The following is a 22,883-nucleotide window of genomic DNA, read 5'->3' as shown; positions in this document are numbered from 1 at the left end:
TGTCGCCGCTCGTCTTTACCGCGATAAAGAAACATAAACAGAGGCTATTGGTCCTCTGCAGCTTGAGGTGAAGTGCTTGTTATAACCTTTGGCTCCAGAAAATCCAATATGACACAGAAAAAGAGCTGTAAATGGCAGTGATTATGTACTGCAAATGCTTGAATGCTCAAAACGCCGCTTGGGGCCTCAACCCTCAATTTGACAGCTCTGTGCAAATGTCTCAGCCACCCAATTCTCACTTTTTGAAGCATCTTCATAAGTGATGAAGGAGTTAAAATGAAGTTCGAGTAAATAACATTAGCATGTGCCATCTCAAAGGGCATCCTGAATGACAAATGAAAAGCCTGAAGCCTGAAACACGGTTTGCTCATGTGTGAAACATGACGTCTCCCAGACAAGGTCACTCATAATTGCCTTGAATAAATACATTATGAAATATGACGAATCCCTACTTCTTGTGAAGTGAAAAGAAGTTATGAAATATACAGTGTATTAGAGAGGAAGATTACCTGCTAACCTTTTTGAGGAAATACAATTCCCTGGAGGAACGGCTGTTGTTTTGTTATTATCAACATGGATCAAACTGCTACTCGTTCTTGAATCCCTCCCTTAAATCAGCAGTGTATGACAGCCCTCTGTGATAGCCCCCTTAATTGTGTCTTACCTTACAAAGTTTAAAAGGAACGCTGTGGAAAAATAATTGCCTCGTCCGGATGGCGCAGGCGTGCTGGGATGTGAGTTCCTTCGCCTTAGGAGAACGCCGAGGATTGTTAGCGATACCATCACGTGGGTGATAAATCTTCTCATTAAGTGGCTGCAGTGGCGCATCAGTAATTGATATCAATGTGTCGGTGGCGGATGTGTGACACATTTACAGTGCTGCGCGCTGGTCAGATGTGTTTTATGTGCTCTCGTGGCTGCCACATGAATGAGGGTCACCTATGTGCCTCATGAATCCTTAAACAGCTGCTCTCCTGTTTGCCTGGCTGGCACAGGGAGATTGGGGCAGTTTGTTACAGGAGTTCGCCTACGTGGCCGCGAAGCGACGTGCCGCACATCTGCTGTGTGGAAAGAACAACGCTGTGAAGTATAAATACATTTGCATATGCATATGCTCTTTCCTCTCCATGCATAGGAGGTCTGTAAGTATCAGCGCTTTGAAATACAAAAAAAAAATCATGGGAAAACAATGACATCATCTGCAAAAAATAGAAACAAGGGTGATATATGCACATATATTTCTCATATGGCCTTTGGTCTCTTGGTGATATTCCAAATGCTTAAACAACCATTGTTATAGCTCATAGCTCTTTACAGTCCACCCATGAATGATTCATGTTACACTCTGGCATCTCCTAAGCTGGTTGTCTCAAAAAGGAAGTAAGTGTGGAAAAACCGAAACCTTTACCTTACTTGAACTATCGGCTTGTTACTGTTACAAAGTTAAGTTAAAGGGTGTCCCATAACAACAAGTGTAGTCGCCATAATTGTCGACAAATCATCTACCACAGCAGCCACTGTAGACTGAACAGAGATCTGTCGCAACATGCAGGAGGAAATGGTCTATTGATCTGTGACGGACTTCACAACCCAACATCCTGCCTGTATTCTCCGTCAGCGGGGGGTTTCTGTACAGCTTCCCTTTGGTGCCCGCCTATTGCCGTCTATTTTCCCGTCTCCCTGACACGTAATTACCTGAATCGGGCGACATTGAGCCAATCAAAAGTTTTGAAGACACTGAAACGCCGATCAACTGCAAACACACCTGATTCAGCTGCTACAACGAATGACTTGCATACAATTGGGGCCCCGATGATGATGGTGATGACATTGATGACAAGGTGATAATACGTTACGATAGGTTCAGAACTTTGTGTTCCAGGCTTTTGCCTACCATTTTATGACATTTTATGTGACTCAGATGTAATTTAACAGTTTTATCCTTTTATTTATTCTTTTACTCATTTACACATGCTGTTTTATTTGTGTTTTTACGATCCATGCCTTGATCAAACATTGCAACAGCGGCAGTGTGTGTGTGTGTGTGTGTGTGTGTGTGTGTCTATTTTCTCTTTTATGCCTCCTCCCTCCCCGTGTTTTATGTACGCAGATGCTGCACAACATTGCCATTTTGGGCGCGATTAAAGTTGAACTTGTACGTGTGCTGGATTAAGTCGCTGCCCTAAAAACATGCAAAGGTTTTCAGACGTGAAGTTTTGTAATGTCTCTAACCCTTTCTCTGTCATTTCCCCTCTCTGCTTCAGGTGCGCGGGAGGTCGTGATCAGATGTCCCCTGAATCACATACAGTGTATCGGCTCCAAGAAGTGTATTCACTTCAACAAACTCTGTAACGGGGCGAAAGACTGTGAGGACGGTTATGACGAAGGAGTGCACTGTCGAGGTAAGAGCAAAGGATTTAGTCAACCTGTATGTCTAACAGACTAGATCCTATGTCAAATATATTAGAATGTAGAGAATATATCACCATTTCTATGCTCCGAGTGTTTGGCTCACCTGGCTGTGTGTGTGTTTGGCTCACACACCCGCGTGTTTTTGGGATTACACGCTGCACGACACATCCACACATCTCTTCAGGCGTAATGCGCTGCGTGGTGGGGGGGATTGACTTCCTGGCGAGCCCCCACAGGGCAGCTGGAGGTTTGCCGTGATGACTCCAGCACGCTGCAGGCCGCCGCTACCAAAAACATTTTTAGCGTTCATCACGTGATTATATATTTAAATTAATCACAGCTTCTTAGGATTCGGTGATCACATGTGACTAAATTGCGATTTCCATTTGAATTTGATTAACAGTAAAAGCTCTAATTAATCAGCCCCACTGATGCTGTTCTGTTATTAAACGATCATTTCCTCATTCACACAGATTATCATTGTCTACCTCTTAAAACGTTATGGTCAATAAGAAACAATGTTTTGTTGAGTGATTAGGTTTCTGGCACTGCCTTACTTGTGTGGTTAAAATGGTTGCCAAGGTGACTCTGCATCATCCCTGCCTGTCAGAGCGGGCAGGAAACGCAGCGGGACAGTAGCGCCAGGTGTTGTGTTGTACACAAGACTGTGTTGTTGCTCGCCTTCTATCCAAGCTGCTTTGGACACATGGCTCCAGTGATAAGGACGTACCTGCCTCTGATTAGATGAGGCTCAGGCAGGATATCGGCCTTTACCCGGCAGAAACTGTGACCTTTTCTGACCTGGGAGACGAAAAAAAGAGTCATGCTGGGCTTTGTCTCTGTGTGAGAGCGCGGCTGGAGGGGAATGCTGGGCTCTGGTTCACCGCTGAAAAGACTCCAAAGTCTGTTGGCGCGCCACCGAAAAAGCTTTGTACTCTATACACTGATGAATTTATTTGGTAGATCGCCGGAGAGGAGAGAATTAGAGATTAAATTAATATTGATTTAAAAGCTGGAGGACATATTGCAGTGTGTCAGATGTGTGTGTGTGTTTAAGCTGTCATCATTAATACGGGTCACCTCTGAATGTATAGTTAAAGTAAATTGTGTTGAGGGAGACAATCTTTATGGGACATGTTTGAAAAATTATGAACTCAAAGGAGAAGCTGCACAAAGTGTCGAGTTCCTGAATATTACACCGACAAAACCAACATGTTCCTGTTTCTCCACCACCACCACAAATAGCTGCGGGACCAAACTCCCTCAACTACCTCCTGTCAACAGAGCCGTTTGATTTAAACGGTTCTCGGCCAATCAAATAGGCTGTTGGGCTTTATGACATGAAGGGCCTAAGCATGAGAAAATAATGTTTTCACCCATCAAAGCCTCCTTTTAGCAGGGGTTGCCTCAGGTGTACAAACAAAAGCTGTTGGCTTCTGTCGAGGCGACTGTGAGGGCATTAGATGTAAGGAAACCTTTATCTGTAATGGCACAAATTAGCTAATCTAGCGCTGCTTGCATTGTTGCTGAGTTACACCACCACAGTCAGGATTAATGGATCACTCTGAGCTCTGTACACATCGGTCGGCTAAACAGCAACGCAGGGAAAACGAGTCCTCGGCTCTGATTCACACGCTGCGTTCATATCAGGTTAAGTCTTAAGGCAAAGCGCTGACTGGCAGAAACGTTAAAGTTAGGCCTCTTAGTGGAAATTACAAGTAGGACACCGAGGCTCTGGTATCTCCTTCCTCCTGTAATTACACCGTTGTCATCGTGATAGTTAAAGGTTTACTCACAGATAGAGAGAGAGAGAGTTTGGATGTAAGGGAAACAGCGATGACGGCAGCGACCACAGATCATAACAAATCACAGATAAGAACAAGGAAAGCCCTCAAGCTTTATTGTAACCTGATTGTTTCATGTCTGCACTTTGCCTGACACGGCCGTGATTCGAGCATTCCACTGATATGTGACATCGCAAATCATTTATTTCTTTACTTGATGCGACACGGATCCGATCCAATTTTTCCCGATCGCTGAACAAAACAAATCAGACTCAGCCGCTGTGCTGTATGCGTGGTCTTACATTTTGATTCATTTCCGATCTGTCTGGCTACGAGATCAGAATTCACGTCTCACTTCTCTGCACATATGCATATCACTGTTGTCATCATTCAGTGTTGGCACTTCACAGCCCAGTGACAAATAAACACGGTAGGACAGCTGCGACAGCGACGAGGGGAGAGATGAGGGGATAGATACATCCGGATGGAGCCGTTCATAAGAAATCACAAAGCTGATGTTGTCTTGTTGTTGTTGTTGTTGTTGTTGTTGTTGTTGTTAGTCACTTACTAACACGAATATGAACCGGCAAGATCAAAACATGGGGGTCTGGCTGAGAATTAGCGATTGAGCTCGAAGGCATGGAATGTGAGCGCAGCCATAATGTCTGCTGAGTCCCTCTTGGACAAATCAGAGTCACAGGCAAGCAGGAGAAAATGAGGTCACCAGAGAAGAAGTTTTAGGCAACCAGCTGGGTCGCTTAAAACCCTGTTTTTTCCCCCCCCTCCCTTCCTCCCTTCATGCCTCTTATGAATATGCATGCGGCGCATCTCCAGAGGCCGCCGTGTGAAGGTGCCCAGATGGAGAACCACCAAACTGGTCTGGTTCACCTTCAGGTGTCTTCGCTTGTTCTTAATCACGCGCTGGTGGCCGTGCTGTGGGATCTGCGACGCCGGCGTGATCAAGGTTTCCCACAGAATCACCTGTCTGTGTTTGTTTAGAGGGCTTCCTGAACACACTGTTTGTACAGTAAGTCTCTGCGTCTCTGCTGCTGGCTTAGAGAATCGTGGCATACTGTAAATCTCAGGCTTAAATAAAAATAATTAAGTTTCAGGAGTCATCTGTTGTTTTTTGGGGCAGTTGGGACGAATGAGCAGATTAAGAATGGGGGAAAATAGGAGAAATATACTTGTTTTCCCCTGTAGTGAAATAGCTTAAAAGCTCCACTCTGTTATTTAGCCTGGGGTCTGGAGTTTCTTGGAAACTAAATTTGACATTTTGTCAATAGGTTGTCTTAAAGTATTAATCACTGCAAGATAAAAACCCTTACTAATCAATATGTGTGATCTCAACTCTGAATTAAGTGACTGCTGCTACGTGTTAAGTAAAAGCGTTGCCCATAGTAACGGCCAACAGAGAATCATCACCCACCTCTACAGCTCTACATGCACATTGACTGTATAGCCTGTAACACTTCAGAGGTGAGCTTATCGACCACTGCACTCAAAGCCGGCCTGAGCTGAGGCCAGCTAAGAACCTGAGCTTTGTGGCGTGGGCTAGTCTCTGCCGGGGGCCGCAGGACCATTGTGATGCTCTGATGGACTCCTACGTTGGGACGCACTGAGCACCAAGCACAGAATTTTTGTTTTTTACACAGTTTTGAATGTAAACACACAAGTCCCAGAAGTTGATTGCGGAGGATGTTCAGGCACTGCATCAGTGTTTGGATGGAAGAGCAAGGTCGATGAGATTCGGATGACTTGATGCGTAACCTGAAGATTAATAATGAGTTCTTTAATGTCTCCGAAACGAATATGAACCAGTCCTTCCATCTAACATAAACATAATCTATCCAGTAGCTTTTGAACTTTAACTTAAGCTTTAATTCAATTTAACCGTGTCAGTGCACACCGATTGAAAAATATTGAGCCTCTCCGTAGTGCAGCACGGTGGATGCTGTGTTTGCTGTCCTGCAGACCAGACATCCTGTTTAGAGGACTGATTTTTCACTCACTCGCTTGGTCGGAGGAGCACAGTGCGTATGATCAATAAATGACCCCAGTGACATCACCGCTCTCTCTCTCTCTCTCCCTCCCTCCCACTCTACAGACTATAGTGTGAAACTAACAAACAAACACGTACGGATCAACACTTCATTCTATCATAGAGAGACTGCTGTACGTCCGTGAATTGTGTGCGCAAGGAGGAGAATGGATCCTTTCATATTGAAGTGCTATTGATCTGCACACAATTGATATCCTTTCCTCCATTGTCTACACTCTCACGGAGCTCCTTTTTTATTTCTGTGGCAGTTTCTCCTTGTACGTCCACAGAAACCTGGTTTGCTTTGCTCCCCAAGACTAGTAAACTGAATTTGATGAGAACAGTTGATGGGGTGCACCTTTGATCCGTTGTTGCTCCATCTTCATGTGGTGCCGTGCAGCAAAGTATTGGTCAAATTTGTGGAGGTTTGCTTTGAATTCTAGTGCAGAAGGCAAAAAGATTCCACACAGGCTGGATTTTCAGCATACATAAGTATCTAAAAAGCTGTATTTCTTGGCAAGCTTAAATATTTCACATTGGATTTTAATATTTTACTTAATTTTTTATTTATTCTTTTAATTTATAGATTTTGTTTTAATTGGAAGAAGGAAGTTAGAGAGGTTTAACGGTAGTTGAAGGGAGAGGAGGGAGTTATAAATTAGGGCTGAGTCTTACCTCCCTCAGCAGCAGATGAACACACCTTGGCTGAGTGCTCCATATAAACATTACAATCTGTGAGCTCCATTTGCAACACGTTCCACACGGTTTACTAATCCATGCACGTGTTTCATTAATCCGGATTTCCACATCAACATTCTTATTCCTAGCATAAAACTCTCGGGGGTGCTCAGAGAGAGATGATGCCTGGTGGGTACCTCGTATAAATAATGCACAGCCGACACACCAGGCCGCTGCACAATAATCAGCCGAACTCCTGTGGCTTCAGACCGGTCGGCTGTAAGTCGTCATCGCTCTTTTTAAAACACCGGGACGTCTGAGGGTTTTCACAGGTGTGGCTGATGACACTAATCGCGGGCTGTGTTCCATTTAGGTGTGCCAGGGAGCCAGCATGCAACACTATGAGGACCCCGGCTCTGGCTCGCATGAATGGAATGCAGCCATTGTTAATGTTATTAGTTACACCTGCGCCTTTCCTGCCTATTTGACAAAAGGCACGCTGGTGGTTTGGTTATATTTTATAATGGAGGCTGATGGAGGAATAACAAAGCAAAGCAACAATAATGTGGAGGAATTTTCCCATCAATTTTCCCATCTTTTTCTAAAATTCACCATTAGTGGTTCAGAAAATCTCATCGAATCGTGCGTGAAATGTAAAATATGTCAAAATATCCCCCATAAACAAAGTGATAAAAGTAATTTGAGAGCTGAAACACACAATCTGTCACCTTAAAAGTACTGGAGAATAAGCAATTAGTGAACATTAGAGATGAAGTCATATGTGAAATGACGAGTGACATGAGGGGTTTCTGAAATAATGAATCTTTCAAAACAAATCACACATCTCCACCTCTCACTGTGGATAGCAAACAGCGATAATTAAGCAGAGTTGTCACTTTATGCATCCGTGCTAAAGACTTAAACAGCTTGTTGTTTGGGTTTACGACACTCTAATCAAAATCAGCTGTGTAAAACCTGACACGCGAAACAATTAGCAGAACATTGGCCTGTTGAACCTTTTCACAAAGTCACAAAGAATGTTGAGGACTATTTATGTGATTCTTTTATTCGGACAAATTGTTGTTTTTTTGGGAGGAAAGTGTACCGTACATTTTTCATTCATTTACAGACATTTTGGCAAAAAAACACTTTGCACAATAATGAAACAGCATTTTCTGTTTTAACTGCTCATTGTTTGAATACATTTGTCTGTGATTATGTGTTCATCATCGTATTTTGAAATGACAACATGCTTACATGGTTGATTGAATGCTTCTGCACTGCAATGAAAACAGAGCAATTATGTAGTTATGGGGTCGTACAAATCTAAACAAAATAGTTCAGAATTCATCTTCCCTGTCTGAATGGAAAACAGCTCTGCCGGCTGGAGTCGTTTGGATTTGACCTTATCATATTTTTGCTCATAAAATAAATCATTTCATTAATTATATCATCTGGTGCAAAGATAAGAAAACACATGTAAAAGGTGATTGCTGATGATGACATGTCGGTCACAAGGTTTACTTCTATTAACATCTTGATTTGTTATTATCTGTCACTAAGCCTGATCCAAACCATTACATCATAAATAACCTCATGTCAATCAAAAGATGAAAAACAGTGCAATGTGACTACAGGACGTGTCTCATTTCAAAATAAAAGTTTCATGATCTTAATAGTGAACAAGAACAGAACATACAGGAATTCAATGGCAGGTGACCAGAACATAAATATCACATAAAAAACGTCACAAAGTTTAAACACCTTTTCTGTTTTGTAAGTATAAATATCGTTTGGTTTTGTTCCCAAACTAATGAAAAGTTTAATGAATGCCATACAGAGGTTAGACACATTGCAACACATTCTGATATAAAAGCTTGAACATCTTGCCAAAAAGCAGAATGAGTTGGGACAAGAGCAGAATAGGTGGCATAAATCTTCCTTTCCTTCACTCTATCTTTTTAGTAAAGAGATATTTCATGAAGATTTCAACTCCAAATCGTCTTGTAGTTAAGATCTGATATGACATCATTCCCCTGAGTGTGGTGCAGAGACGAGGGAAGCAAACTAAAGTCTGGTGTGAAAAAGCCGCTGTCTGAGCCAAGCGCAGGTTCACCGCTGACTGATTGGATTGTTTTACATATCTGTATACTTTGATCAAATCCAGCGAAAATGATCTGCCTCCAAATCCTGATCTAATCCCTTCCATTTTAATTTGTGTTCATTCTTCCGCCGGTTTCGCAATTCAATCTCTGACAAATGGCTAATGAATGAGGATTATGAGCAGACAAAGACTCATACGCAATCACCGACATAAATCACTGTCTGGAAAATCGCGGTTGATTACAAAGTGTATACAATTGATTGGACTTCCCCTGTCAACCTGCCAATCTCACTCACACTGACAGAGAATCTATGTGGTATAAGATAATCCTAAGAATGCTGTGAAATATAACTCTCCTTACACAGAATAGATGCTGTGTTTGAGTTCATCTCTTTTGGCACGTACTGTATTTCTTAATTAATGTAAATTCAATACAGACTTTGACATGCAGGCCTTAAATATACAAAAAATTGAATGAAATTTTTGGTCCAACATGCAGCCGCCCCTCTCGCCTGCTGTCTCTAAACAGCACTCGGTTATCTCACTTGATTAACTTTTCATTACGACAGCTCAAACAAACACTTTTCTCTGCCTGTGATAAGCGATGCTCTTCGCCTGGAACAACAAACCAGTAATACAGCTCCATCATTCTTCTCAGCAGGTTGAAAATGCGCCCCGTTGCCGATTACATATTAGCATATTTATTAAATTTTAACCCCTGTAATGGACCTCACATTTACAGTTAGTAGGCAAACTGGATTGCTCCCTTTTCTCCAGTGGTTCCAGTGTGCAGCTCTGGGACTTTTAGTGTCGTTGTTGAACGTCATTGCACGAGGAAATGAGAGGAGGTTGATGAGGTTATCACAGGGAGACGAGTGATACATGTAATTATTTAAAGGTCATTTCAGGCATCCTATATTTAATGTGTCAAAATTTGCGTAATTGATAGAATTTCCTTGACAGATTCTTTATTGCTACGTGACAAGTTGAACTTTTCAGTGGTGGCCCTGGTCAGACTGCAGTTTAGGTTTAATATACAGGAAGCAGACTCTGGAAATCAATGATACCAGGCTGATATATATACATATTGATGTAATGAAAAGATCACAAAAACTCTCTCCTTTCTTAAAGTGAATGCGTGAGCTGTTATCTCCACTTACATGCACAAAGACACATTTTTATTTGAATGCTTTCTCTCACTAATTCTTATTTTGAAAGGATTGTCCATAGAGGTTAACCAATTTCAAAGGGAAAGGGTAAAGACAGTGACATCTTGGTGTATCTGAATGTTACCTTAAGGTGGTGTTTGTTAGATTAAACTCCACCTTAAAAGCTTGCAAGGTGCTTTACTTTGAAAGCAAAGAAGGAAGTTAGCATAATGGCTGAGAGTTAATTAACTTTCTGAAAGTGTTGACATTGTTGTTGAGTTGTGATAAGATGACTTTGTGAGCAACTTTCCTTTCTTGGTTTGTTTATAGAGCTCCCACTGTTTGTTCGGTGGATGTTAAAAAGGAATAACTAATTAAACCTTGATCCTCGCTGAAACACGTCACCTGTCAAGCTCCTATGCGAAAATCGACAGCAACAGGCTCTAGAAATCAATATAACATGCCTCCCACTTTGTTGTTCCACAGCCTGGTGAGATATTGTCATTCATGTCATCCTCCTTTTAAATATGAGGAAGCAATCAAAGCACGATAAAGCAAATTCCTCAGGAGCGTGCGTGGAATTAAAGTTTTGATTGTTTGCATGAATGTATTGACACCCACACGTGTGACGTTTCCTCCAGTGTTTATGGTCACGACAGGAAGCTGGCACCTCACCACTTCTCTGATCCCTCAGCAAATTGTGCTTTGAGAGATTAACTACTTTTGCTGTCACGCATGAGCTCTGCAGGATTACATATTTGAAATGTATGTGACGTATACGTGCATGCATCTCTCAATTTCTCTGTGAAATTACACCTGCTAGACCACCAGGACGGTTCCATGTCACATCAAAGCTGACACACTTCAGCTTCTCGGATCGCTTACTAAAACCACTCCAATAAATTGTGTCTTTGCGGTCACAGCTCACGTGCGGCAGAAATACTAATCCTTCTGGAGATTGTTGAAATGTTTGAACCCCAGAGAGTTAACGGCCCAATTTCATCTGTGTGGAATCGCTTCCCTCATTCTTACCACCCAGACAATTCCAACCATCATCACAAACCTTCAGAATGGGTGAAGCTCATAATTTGTGGATGGAAGACCCATTCATTAAAGGTCCTTGAACCAGCCATAGATCCACCTTCCATGTTGGGTGAGCATCTTAATTTGGTCCCACATTAATTAGTGGCCTTGACTGCACACACAGTTTGAGGAAAGGCTGACTATTCAGAGACAAAGGCCACAGCCGTCCCTGAAGGGAAACCATAATTAGGCCAGATGGGGGAAAGTGACTGTTAAACTGGGGTTAGTCTGCTCTGGCCCATGGTGAGGCTTCTTGTTTGCATTGGCAGAGGTACAGTGCCACACTCACCATTCATACACTGCCATCTGTGCGGCTGCATGTGCTGAGGAAACGTCTGCTCCTGTGTGGATGGATGAGTGACCTCATGTCGGACCGAATTTGTCGTTAAAGCAGCACCGTGTCATTGTTGGAGCCCTCTGGTGTTGTGTTATAGACGTTTACTTAAAGACTTACATTACCTGGAAGTAAGACGTGCAGTATCAATATCACATGACAATAAAATGACTGCAGGTTGTGAATGAGCACTAAGACCACAATAACTCCAAAACAGACCAATGAAGCTTTCTGTATTCACAAATGTAGAGTTTCAATGAACTCCAGGTGCAGATTAAACGCAATTAAATCGGTTTTACTCTACTTTTTACGAGAGTTAACTTATTTCTTCCCCCCACGATGACACATTTGCGTTTTGATAGTCAGCTACTACATTAGGGGGAAGAGACTTTATTCAAAGATTTCTTGAAAAACCTGCTTAAGAATTCAGTGGAACATTATTATTCTTTTGACAAGATATAATGTGATAACAGATGGAATTAATTTGGCGTGATTGCTGGCATCATCTCGATGATACATCTGATTACAGCAAATTAGGCTGCAATGGATTGCAAATTAGGCTGGGTTGGCTGTGGGGAGTGCATGTGCCCGCGTGTTTCACAATGAATAACATTTGACAGCATATTCAGTTTTTCTGTCATTTTACAAATCTGAGCTCTTCTGCATTCTCAAAGGGTTTTACATTATTGGGCACACACTTTACTGTGTTTACTGTATGATAGCTGTTTGTTAAGTAGCTCTCTCGAATACACTTAAGGAGTCATGTCCTTAAAGTGAAACTATTACATTTTTATACTATACAAGATAATAGAGCGAATTACTGTAAAGTGAGCCATTTCTCAAATCATAAACTTTCCTTACCTGCTGTTTCTGTTCATGCCTGCGGCGTGCACGGGATGATGTAAGGAAGGATGGGTAGATGAAAGAGCTGAGACTGTGGTTGGAATCAGCCCAAAAGCAGTACATCTGTAGGGTGTCTGGACTGATCCGAAGAGAGTGGGTGAGGCTTTGTGATATCAGTATGGAGCTCACAATAGAACATCTAATCAGGATGCCTCCTCTGCACCTCCCTGGGGAAGGAGGAGACCTCGGGGCAGGCCCAGAGTGCGCTGCAGGGATTATATATCCCCACATGGCCTGGAAACACCTTTGTGCTTTTCCATAGAGATGGTGCTTTCAAAGACCCCGGCTTGGGTTTTAGAAAAGTGTTCGTATTTTAGCAAGAAATAATGACGGACAGTTTCAAACAAAGAACAAACTTTCTTGCTCTGAAATCCAGGGAAATGTGAGTCAGGTGTTATGAAGGCACCGGCCCAGCGTTGGCTCTGATACCATCACCATTGTCTGTGGATGAGACTGAGGAAGAGGAAGAGCTAGATGATGTGTGGAGAAGGTCATCTGGACCGCTTTGATTAGCCTGTATAGCCACTGTTACCCAGATCCAGATAATAAGCCGATGGATTGTGTTATGTGTGTATTCAGTCCCTGTTAATGCGGCCTCATGCTCACAGCTGCAGCACTGTCGAGTGCCTCTTATTTATCCTTGATGCGGTGGTTTAAGTTCAATTAAAACTCAGACGATTGATCCCTGCGGGGTAAATTTGTTCTCTCCCTTTCACCCATCCCAGCTTTTAGGAGCAGTGTGGTGCCTGGGGACGGAGTCCAAATCAAGCCGCCTGTTGCCTTGATCAAGGGTAATGGCAGCAGCATTAACTTAACACATGAATTGATGGCAGGGGAATCCAGAATACCTAGAGGAAGACGTGCAAACTCCATAATACTAGCCGGTATAATAAAGGTTGCTGCAGTCTTTGGTAGAAACAATGCAGATATTCATGAAGCGTCTAATAAATGTTTAGAAACGCAACTCTGCATAGCTGTACATGTATATGGAAAGCCTCACAGCAGGTTCGGTGTCAGAGCGAGGATCCCTCCAGCGCTCCGTGTCTGCCAAGATGGAAAGCCGATCATCTGGTGCCTTTGAACAGATAGAAGTATTAGCTCTGAATATCTTGAGTCTTGGCGTGTAGCCGTTTTGCATACAGTTTCACAACAGGGAAGTGAGCTAGTTAGTGCACCACGCCATGAATAATAATGCACAGGTCACATGGCGTCCACACACAAACATGAGGAGAGGGAGCGAGTTCTGCCTGGGAGCACAGTCGTTTTTCTGACCCACCTGCCAAGGGCTCATAAATTTAAGAAAGTCCCTTCTACTGCATAATAATGCACCAGTCAACATAATTAACACACCGTTTTCATTGTTGTTGTGTGAATAAATCAAAAACGTATTTTATCGGGAAAATTTCCGAGTGTGGAAAGGTCAGAGTAGGGCCGTGAGCCAGTAATGCGGATACAGCATGGAAGCTGTGTCGCCTCTGAGCGGGAGGATGAAGTTCCACCAGGTTTTTGTTTCATTTATTAGCTGAAGTAAAAAAAACACAGGGATGAGCATTAAGATTAAAAAAACAATTTGGTGTGCAGGCAGGGACGAAGAAGCCCAGAGGAGCTAATTATTCACGGCATCTGCTTTAAAATGATTAAGTAATGATCACAGTAACAAAAGGTGCAGCGGATGAGGGTGAAGTAATGAAATAAGAATAAATTAATAAATAACAATACATTTATTTTTAAAGTCTTTCATATTTCAAGCTTCAATCCTATATTTGACACACACACTATCTTGGACCTAGATTAGTCAAATGATTGTGATGATGAAGATTAAAAAATAGTTTAAATGAATTGATTTGGATTTTACATATTTATTATATTATTTGTTAAAAAATAATGCGGATCGGATCAATTGGATACATTTTCAACAATGAAACTATGTGTGCATGTAAACATAGCCGATGATGAACAGGCCACTTGCAATCAGTCCTCTCGCTTTCTCTGTTCATCCGTGGGAAGAGACACCAGCCTCGCTGCGAGAAAACATAAATAGGTTATCGCTTATTTGACAATTAGATGCAGCTGTGACTATGAAACTGTGCCAGCCAATCACCACGCAGATCCATTAACCACCCCCAATACCTCCCATACAAACCTGCATGAGTCACGTTGAGGCCTTAAATGCTGATATAAAACTGCAAATGTGTTTATATAAATCTGTTAGCTAACAAGCAAACAGCCAACATAACCTCCTTGACAGTGGAGATATCGGATTATTTAACACTTTGAGCTCCTGACATCAGCATATTCTTTTCTGCTGGGTATTTGCCACTTGTGTTCATCCTCTGAAGCAAATTGGTGATGCCAACTGAGATCCAGGAACCCATGTAAGATTCCCACATAGCTTGGCAGTTGTTACAATGTTTTGTGCCAGTTGGCAGTTTTTATATTTACAGACGCTCTGGCACGGCACTGGAGCGACAACACATTCAATGCACTCCAAGGTAGCATTTGTAGAAATAATATAGGTATTTTCTCTCATAAATATTCAATTTCTTTTGAGGTTGGCCACTGTGACTGAGGTTTTTACCCTATAGATAACCTGCATATCTTATTATACAGAGTGCATTCTGCCACTCACTATAGTGCTTTTTAAGTCATAATTTGTAGTAATTTCAATTTTAGATTTGCTGACATCAACCCAAAACAGTGGATTATTAATTGTATCCAAGGCTTTTTTTTGCGTTGCTAATGGTGATGTGATACACTCAAATTGATCCTTCCGCCACTGCAACGCTTCTTGTTTTATCAATGAAAAACCAAGATGATGCTTCGGTACGTGGTGAGGATTTAAAGTCATGTAAACAAGGTGCACTCAATTGGTATGCAGGTGGAGCTGGTGACCTCAGAGTCAAATGGATAACTGGATATCTGATGTGTTGGCAGGACTACTGGTGGAAAGTATTGGTTTTAATATTAGGTTTTGCTCTTCCGGTATGTATTGAAGGACGGCTCTCTTTGCTTACTTCTGCAGTCAAGTCAAGTCAGGTTTATCTGCATAGCTGAATATCACATATAGTGTCTCAACGGTTCAAGGCACTCCCTTAAAAATGTAGCAAATTAAAGCACAACCTTTCAACAATTAATCACAGCGGTTGTAAGTAGGACAATGAGGCCAAGACTGCAAATAAACAAATATGGTCCTCTATTCTCAGTCAGAAGAAGGAGCTTGTGACTGAGACGCTCTGTGTGGTCTCATCTGCCTCCGTCCCTCTCGCTGCATGTTTACTTCCCAACACGCAGTAATTGCTAGTTTAAAAACAAAAAGAGATTAATTCAAAGCCATGCAAAGCAAGGTAGATATAATTTGTTTATGTTATGTGGCATTCAAGGATACATTAATAATTAATTGACCAAGTATTCACAGTACTGACCAAAACACTGCACCATCCATTTAGAGTAATACCTTAATTATGTCTTGTGTGTTTCTTTTCACTGTGTTTTATACATGAGATTTAAACTTAAGAGCTTGTATTTTCTGTGATGAGGAAAATTAGGTTTTCTAATTGGGCTGTGACCCACCTCCTTATAGTAATTAAAACACACATCTCCCTAAATTAGACTAGGCACTGCAGGTTTCTTTCTGAGAAGTGGCGTCGTTGACAAAATCACGCTGACGAAACCTCATGGGAGTTGCACACTATAACAGCAGCATATGTCCGTATACATTCAACTGTGCACTGTATACCCTTGTATCTTATTTAAGATTTTCACTAGGATGGTATACAGGAAACCTATATACAGTCTGACCCATCACTGGCTACAGAATTACCTCATATAAAAAAAACTTCTAAGGATCACTGCACCGACATGCTTCTAACTCAAGTCTCCAGTCAGTTGGCGAGCCACAGGGGTCACTTCAAGGACCACCCGTGGTAGCACTGGTTTAATTTTAAACAGCAGAGTATATCAAGGATGTCAGTGGGTTCAGTTCCTGCGTCTCTTCTCTTCGCCTGCTCCTTGTTCCAGCACTCTTTTCAGCCTCCCAAAGAGCACGGTGTGATGTTGCCACTGTGCCAGGACTCCTTGTTCCTCCTCGGACTTCAAATAGGCCTGGAATAGCTTTAGTGTGAATGTGCAGGGTTATTGTCTGCTGGGAAATGAATCCTCGTCCACACAATCTTAGGTCGTAAAGGATGACACGTCTCTGAAAAAGAGACCAGTACTTCTCTTTGTGTGGTTAATCCTAAGGAAGTGACCAATTTGAAACTCTGGAATATGTGAAACAACCTGACATCTTCATCTATTCTGCAGCTGATGCGATGTAGTCTATTTTTCAGGTTTCAGTAATAATGATTATATCGATATTCAATTATTTATAGGGTGAAAGCATACAAACAAAATGAGCAGGTGCCTTTTTGCCATCTGTTACATGGCAAGCAACCGTTTGAGACACAAGGATGTGATATCAGCCACATTGAGATTTTGGAGTCCAGTTTGATTTGGCTTTACTATGTCTCTCTCACATATTGGAGCTTAATTGGACGTGAACATTCAGGTACATTATGGTCATGTCACACCTCATTAAAAAAACTACTGCCTCCCTCTGCGATGATCATTCAGTGATAACAATGACACTTTTTTTATAAAGAGAGAAAAGCCACAAACCCTTTTATTCAGTTAATCGACAAAAGACCGGATGGTTTTATCAGATGTGCATGAGGTGAGGACCAGCTTGGAATTCAGCCAACATGAAAGCTGAAAAGGATGATGACAGAGATAGAAGCGATAGAAACAAAGTTAGAGGACACCAAACAAAAAAGAAAGAATGGAAGAAAAGAAGGAGAGAAAACAGGAACTGGATTGTTTCCAAAGCCGGGCTTGATTATAAATAAGAAATCGTGGTGCCTGTGTTGGTTCCAATGCTGGTGTTCATGCCACACCAGAACTGATTCAGTTTATGTGATATCTGACCCAACATGTGCAGCACACCAGCTGGCACCAACACGCTTCTGACTTCCTCATTGTGCTGTGTTTTCAACTGCTTCCAACTTTACTTTTTGTACATCCTGTTCACAGCAATGTGTCTGTCCTCAATTAGAATGCCAAACCTGCACAGTAAATAAATAACCTTCCTCATTAAAAAAATCTTAAATTTTGCATTGGAAATTTACACTCGACTCAATGATCCAAATTTTCTGACACAACAAATGTTTGAAAAAAAAGTTTACGGATCCATCTCAAATTCCAATGTCAATTAAGTCTTTCCTCTTAAAGTTACAGCTACTTTTTGCAGCCACAATCATTTCTAACGTTGATAGCTCCAACAATGTGTGTTAGTGTTAGTGCTCCCAGTTAAATTATAAAAGGTCCAAAATTGATTAGAAATATTTAATAACTAGTGGAAAGCTGTTTAAATGTGTATCCAACACAGTGAAATGAATCTCCCTTGTAGCGTTGCTGTTTTATGCAGTTACACAAACTGTACATATGGACCCCCAGCAGCCCTCTTGCTGACCTGAAGCTGGGCATACGGCTTTCCTTCTGTCTTCCAATCAGGTGTTGCCATTCTCAGCTCATAAACCTGACAGACTGCCTTAGATTGATGACTTACTTGATGAGTACACATTACCTGGTTCTGGATGGCATATGAAAGCTCTCATTGTTGGGTATCTTTGCTGTTGTGGTTGTTTGCTTAATCTAGACAGCTTGTTTTTGCTTTTTAATGCATAATTTCTTTTCATAAGTTTAATTACACTATGATGTCTTTAAAATTGCTCTTTGTTTTTTTTTATGTGTACTGTAGGGATCATTCTGTGGAAACCAATATGCATCCATATAAAGGAGAGAGGGAGAGAGCATTAAATACCTTGGCTGCTCTCTCTGGTCACTGAGGCTCAGAGTGGGCATATTACCATTTCAATACTTCAGTGTTTGCTTGTTCTTTAGCGCCATGGAAAAAAAATGTGTTGGCTCCGAAATGAAATGTCAGTCATTTTTCTCCTCTGTCCCTGTCAGGCAAAACTCCACTGAGGTTTCTATGAAAACACTCACACCCCTTGGCAAGATATCAGCCCGAACTGGTGGTGAATTTAACCCATTTATGTTTTTACAGCTTGGATTATTTCATTTATCAGGAGTTTTGGGCACACATAAGTGGGTGTAAGACTGACTGATTTGCGATTTTCTTTTGTAGTTTCTTACATTCACTCAATAATCTGATTATAAGTATGTGCTGTGATTTATCCAGATGTGTCAGTGAGTTGAATAGAATGATGGGCTGCTGGTGGAGTGGCTTTGATTGTTGTTCAGTCCTGACTTTAATGTTAAATGTAAATACACGCTGTCATGAATGACTGCTGCGGCATTTCACAAAGCGTTGACACGGTTATCACAGAAGAGAAGAAGGACAGTGGATGAAGCCTTTATCCTCCAGACCATGCTTTGACAGTAATTAATGTTCGGCAGTGGCATATCAATCTTTGAGCAATTAAAACAGTTTGAAGCCTATTCATTCAATAGTGTAATTTATTCTGCTAAACTTTTATCATGCCACAATTTGCTGCACTTTGTTCACTTCTGTACAAAGATAATTACAGAGAAACATCATAAGAAAGCGGAATTGTCAAGCACTTGGAAAATACAAAAGAAATGATTATTTTGGCGTTTTGTCAGAGTTGTTACCAATCAATCAGCGCGCCAAGCGAGCACTTACGGTATTTAAGGCTGATATTACTTCTGATCCTATTCATGAGAAGTCTTACATTGTTAAACCAAGATTTATATGTTATATGTGAAGGGAGTTCTTGCTAAGGGAGGCTCATGCACCCTGTCAAATAGCTGTCAGAGAGTGGTAGTGCGTTGAATTGACCGAGATGGCCTGAAAACCACAGCTTTTAGATAGATTTTGGCTTGTAATGCTGTCAACAAGGTGCAGATAGTGAATGTAGGAGCCCTTCGACCTTACCTGGTCTTTGACACAGGGGTCCGAATGCAGCTCCAGCTTGAAAATGCTTGCTGTGTAATACTGGCTGTAAGTGTGAAAGATGGAAGACAAGCTGAAGACCTTTTGTACCACTGTACACAGTGTAACTGCTGAGAACTTGGAGAGAAAGGCCACATTCTGAGTTCTGTGTGTGCAGAAATGTCCGGAAACGTGGTGTTTAATTGCTGGATCAGTGTTTTATATTGATCCCTCCTCACTAGCTTTGACCTAACAGACACATCTGTGGAAAGCTTCGGGCTGAAAAAAGGGTGCAATTGGCGAAATCTGACTGAAATCTTAAATATCATAAATCTTACAAAGCCTTACATTCTGCGCTTGAAGTAGGCCCCTGTGACCTCAGCACTGCAGCTTGCAACCTCTTGACGCAGAAGTCAAGCCATGCTGGAATATAGAAGCCATGAGGCGTCTGTATACATCAAAAATCTCCTCTTCCTTTTCAACCCCTCCTGGCTCAGAGTATACCTCCTCGCATACAACAGACATAAACATCATTTGTGTGTCTTTAATTGGACGGATGCAGTTGTAAAACAAAATAAATTGTTTGTAGGCATTTCCTTTTTATGGTTTTGGCTGTGTTTATTCAGTGCTGCACCATAATGATTAAATGTTGTCAGTGCACATTACCAAATGAGATCTTGTCTTACAAAGCCAAACCAATTATATGTGAAACCCACATTTTGATATCATTTCATCTTTACAGTAATACAATGACTTTTTACTCCCGATGCGCTGAAATCCAGTAACTAGCGCTGCTCTTTGGTTTGTTTCCCGTTCCATTAGTTTCTTTAATTTCTCTGGCTGGAACAGCAGCGTATGCAAGCAGATTGAAACCCTCCCCAGATACTGGAATCACTTTTCCCTTCCTCTCGAGCTGAATTTGATACGGTGTTTGACAGAAACTCTTGTCTTACAAATGTCAATCTCAGCTTTGAGCTCACAACTGTCAGCTGAATTTTTTTGTTTTTTTCCCTTTTGCTAACGGGAAGGAGAGGAGTTATCAATAAGAAGGGGCACAGTGTGAAGGAACTAAAAAGGACCATTTCCTGTTCCATCTTCCCCTTGACCCCTATTCTCACTTTCTCCTTCTCCCTCTCTCTCTCTCTCTCCCCTCCCCCTTCCCCGCCCCTGCAGAGCTCCTGTCAGCTTGCCACGAGCTCCGGTGCCGCTACGGCTGTGTCATGACAAGGAATGGCACCTTCTGCTTCTGCGCTGACGGCTTTGAGGTCGGCGAGGACGGGACAAGCTGTAGAGGTAGGATTCAGCAACGCTGGTGGGAGCTTCCTGCCAAGTAGTCCCACCCCCCACCCCCGACCCTTCATAAAGCAATCTCTCATTTTGCCCTCAGCCAGACTTCCTTCAGATGAATAAGCAGGAGGTGCTGGAAATGAGAACCATCTGTCTGCAGGCATGGCCCTGTGTACATCATGGCCCTGACACACACCCACATTCATACACACACACACACTGTGTCATAGGTGTAGCAGGGTTTCTGCAGTCATGAATATCAATCAAAAAGTCAATGGATTTGAAAATGTGTTTTCAAGGAGAGGTTTTACAAAATGATGAAATATCGCAAAAGTCATGGGAATTTGTATTAATGATCTTAATCTTGTCAAGTCAAACTGGAGCCCTTTGAAGTGAGAATAATTATGATTCAGAAAAGATCTGCTCTGGCATCACGTAAGGAATCCATCCAATGACGCCTGGCTGCTTTGAGCTACAGTAACTGGCAGCAATGTCACCATCACAATGCAGACAATGTAGCTTTAATACCACCCTGGTATTAAAGCTACATCTGCTGAAAAATATTCAAGTATCGCTTGAAATACACATCATTTAAAGGGTGTAAGCCATGTGTACCTCCCTTAAGTTAACATTACTACCAACTTCTCTTCAAAGCATAGAGGCATAGAGGCAGCAAACACAATCTACTCACAGATACCAGGTGGCTCTGTAAGCTGGCTTTACATATGACACTAAAAGTTTCAAAATGAAATTGGCAAATATGTGTCATATCACTTTGTACAGAACCAGGAAGTATGACACAAGATTTTGGGGGGGCGCCCAAACTTCCCACCGCACACCGAGCATGCCATGATTTGATCCTGTTTGTGGAAGGACATAAGAAAGAGCAGTTTATAGAGTAGGTTACTGCAGCTCTGAAAAAAAAAAAAAAGCTCATTGGTTATAAAAGTAATTATGTCTGAGGTGCCAGAGTGAGGCCACATTAAGTATACTTTATGTATTTGGGTCATGTTTGAGCACACCTAATTTGTTACAAATGACTTTCTTCCTTTTTCCATAAGATCATGATGAATGTGCCGTGTATGGCGAATGCAGCCAAACCTGCGTGAACGCGTACGGGTCATACAGATGCAGCTGCACAGAAGGATACATCCTGCAGCCTGACAGGAGATCTTGCAAAGCCAAACAAGGTGAGCGGCACACTTGCATTAGAAAAACATCCCGTGCAGAGTATGTACAGTATACGGCTCCTATCTAATAATAAACAGCAGTTTGTTTGTCGCCGAGTGGAATTCCAGTTTATCTTTTCCTCTGTACTCACCGGCTTTGGTGGAGGAAGATTAATGTGGTTTAGCAGTTGCCACATCGATCACCCGCATGGGAATGGGTAGACGTGGTCAGGCCAGGATAATGATAAAATTAATGAGCATGAAAATTTAAGTGGGAGCAGTCTGGAGTATTTTGTGCAGAGACAATACCCAGCATCCTCCCTGATTTATTTTAATGCCTGATGTTCGCAACAAATGTGTCCCGATGAGGATAATAGCCTATTTAGAAATAAAAGAACATATAGAGGTATTGTGTTGTGGTGGTCTAACTGTTCACCAGTAAACAAATTTTAACCTTGTGTGGTTTATGTTTTGTGTGTGAGTGTGTATGTGTGTGCGTGTGCTGAACCATAAATCGAAACAGGCTTTTTTAGGGTGTTGACACTGTGGCATATATGGGTTGGAAATAGCTGGAGGCACAACACACCTAGCAGGGGAGAACGCCACTATTGCTGCTTTTAATCAATGTGACTGGTGTCCTACCAGGAATAAACTGAATATGATTACCCATAAACTTAACTGAACCCAATGCTCACACGCATTAATATTAATTTAGCGCAGAGCGATAGCGATACGGGGATAACTATGGGGTTACCATTAGTTGTAAAAGCTCATGAATATAAATTTCAAATAGAGCTCTCGGAGGCCAGAAGATGAAGAACAGCAGCGCACGAGAAAAACATATTAGTGAAGCGACTGTAAGATTTAAGTTAGGACTTATTTTTGTTTGGGGGATTTAAACTTGATTTCCTATCTGTCATGACTGAGGTGAAATATATTATTTTTATTTGCATTTTTTAGGCTAACGCTGTTCTGACACCGGTTGGCT

The 22,883-nt window shown here is 41.8% G+C and overlaps 1 protein-coding gene across 1 annotated transcript in view; it reads left to right on the top strand.

Moving 5' to 3' along the window:
- The window catches only part of lrp1bb (low density lipoprotein receptor-related protein 1Bb), a 173,737-nt gene that overhangs the window by 13,906 nt on the left and 136,948 nt on the right, over positions 1 to 22,883 (top strand). Inside the window, exons 2-4 of the mRNA XM_076159072.1 lie at positions 2,265 to 2,402; positions 20,613 to 20,732; positions 21,788 to 21,916. Of these exons, the coding sequence (XP_076015187.1) occupies positions 2,265 to 2,402; positions 20,613 to 20,732; positions 21,788 to 21,916 (387 nt within the window). The remainder of the gene's footprint in view (positions 1 to 2,264; positions 2,403 to 20,612; positions 20,733 to 21,787; positions 21,917 to 22,883) is intronic.

Source organism: Genypterus blacodes, unplaced genomic scaffold (genome assembly GCF_046128005.1).
Source record: "Genypterus blacodes isolate CSIRO-AG114 ecotype Tasmania unplaced genomic scaffold, CSIRO-AGI_Gbla_v1 ptg000093l_1, whole genome shotgun sequence".
NCBI lineage: Eukaryota > Metazoa > Chordata > Actinopteri > Ophidiiformes > Ophidiidae > Genypterus > Genypterus blacodes.
This window is presented reverse-complemented; position numbering and strand designations above follow the sequence as displayed.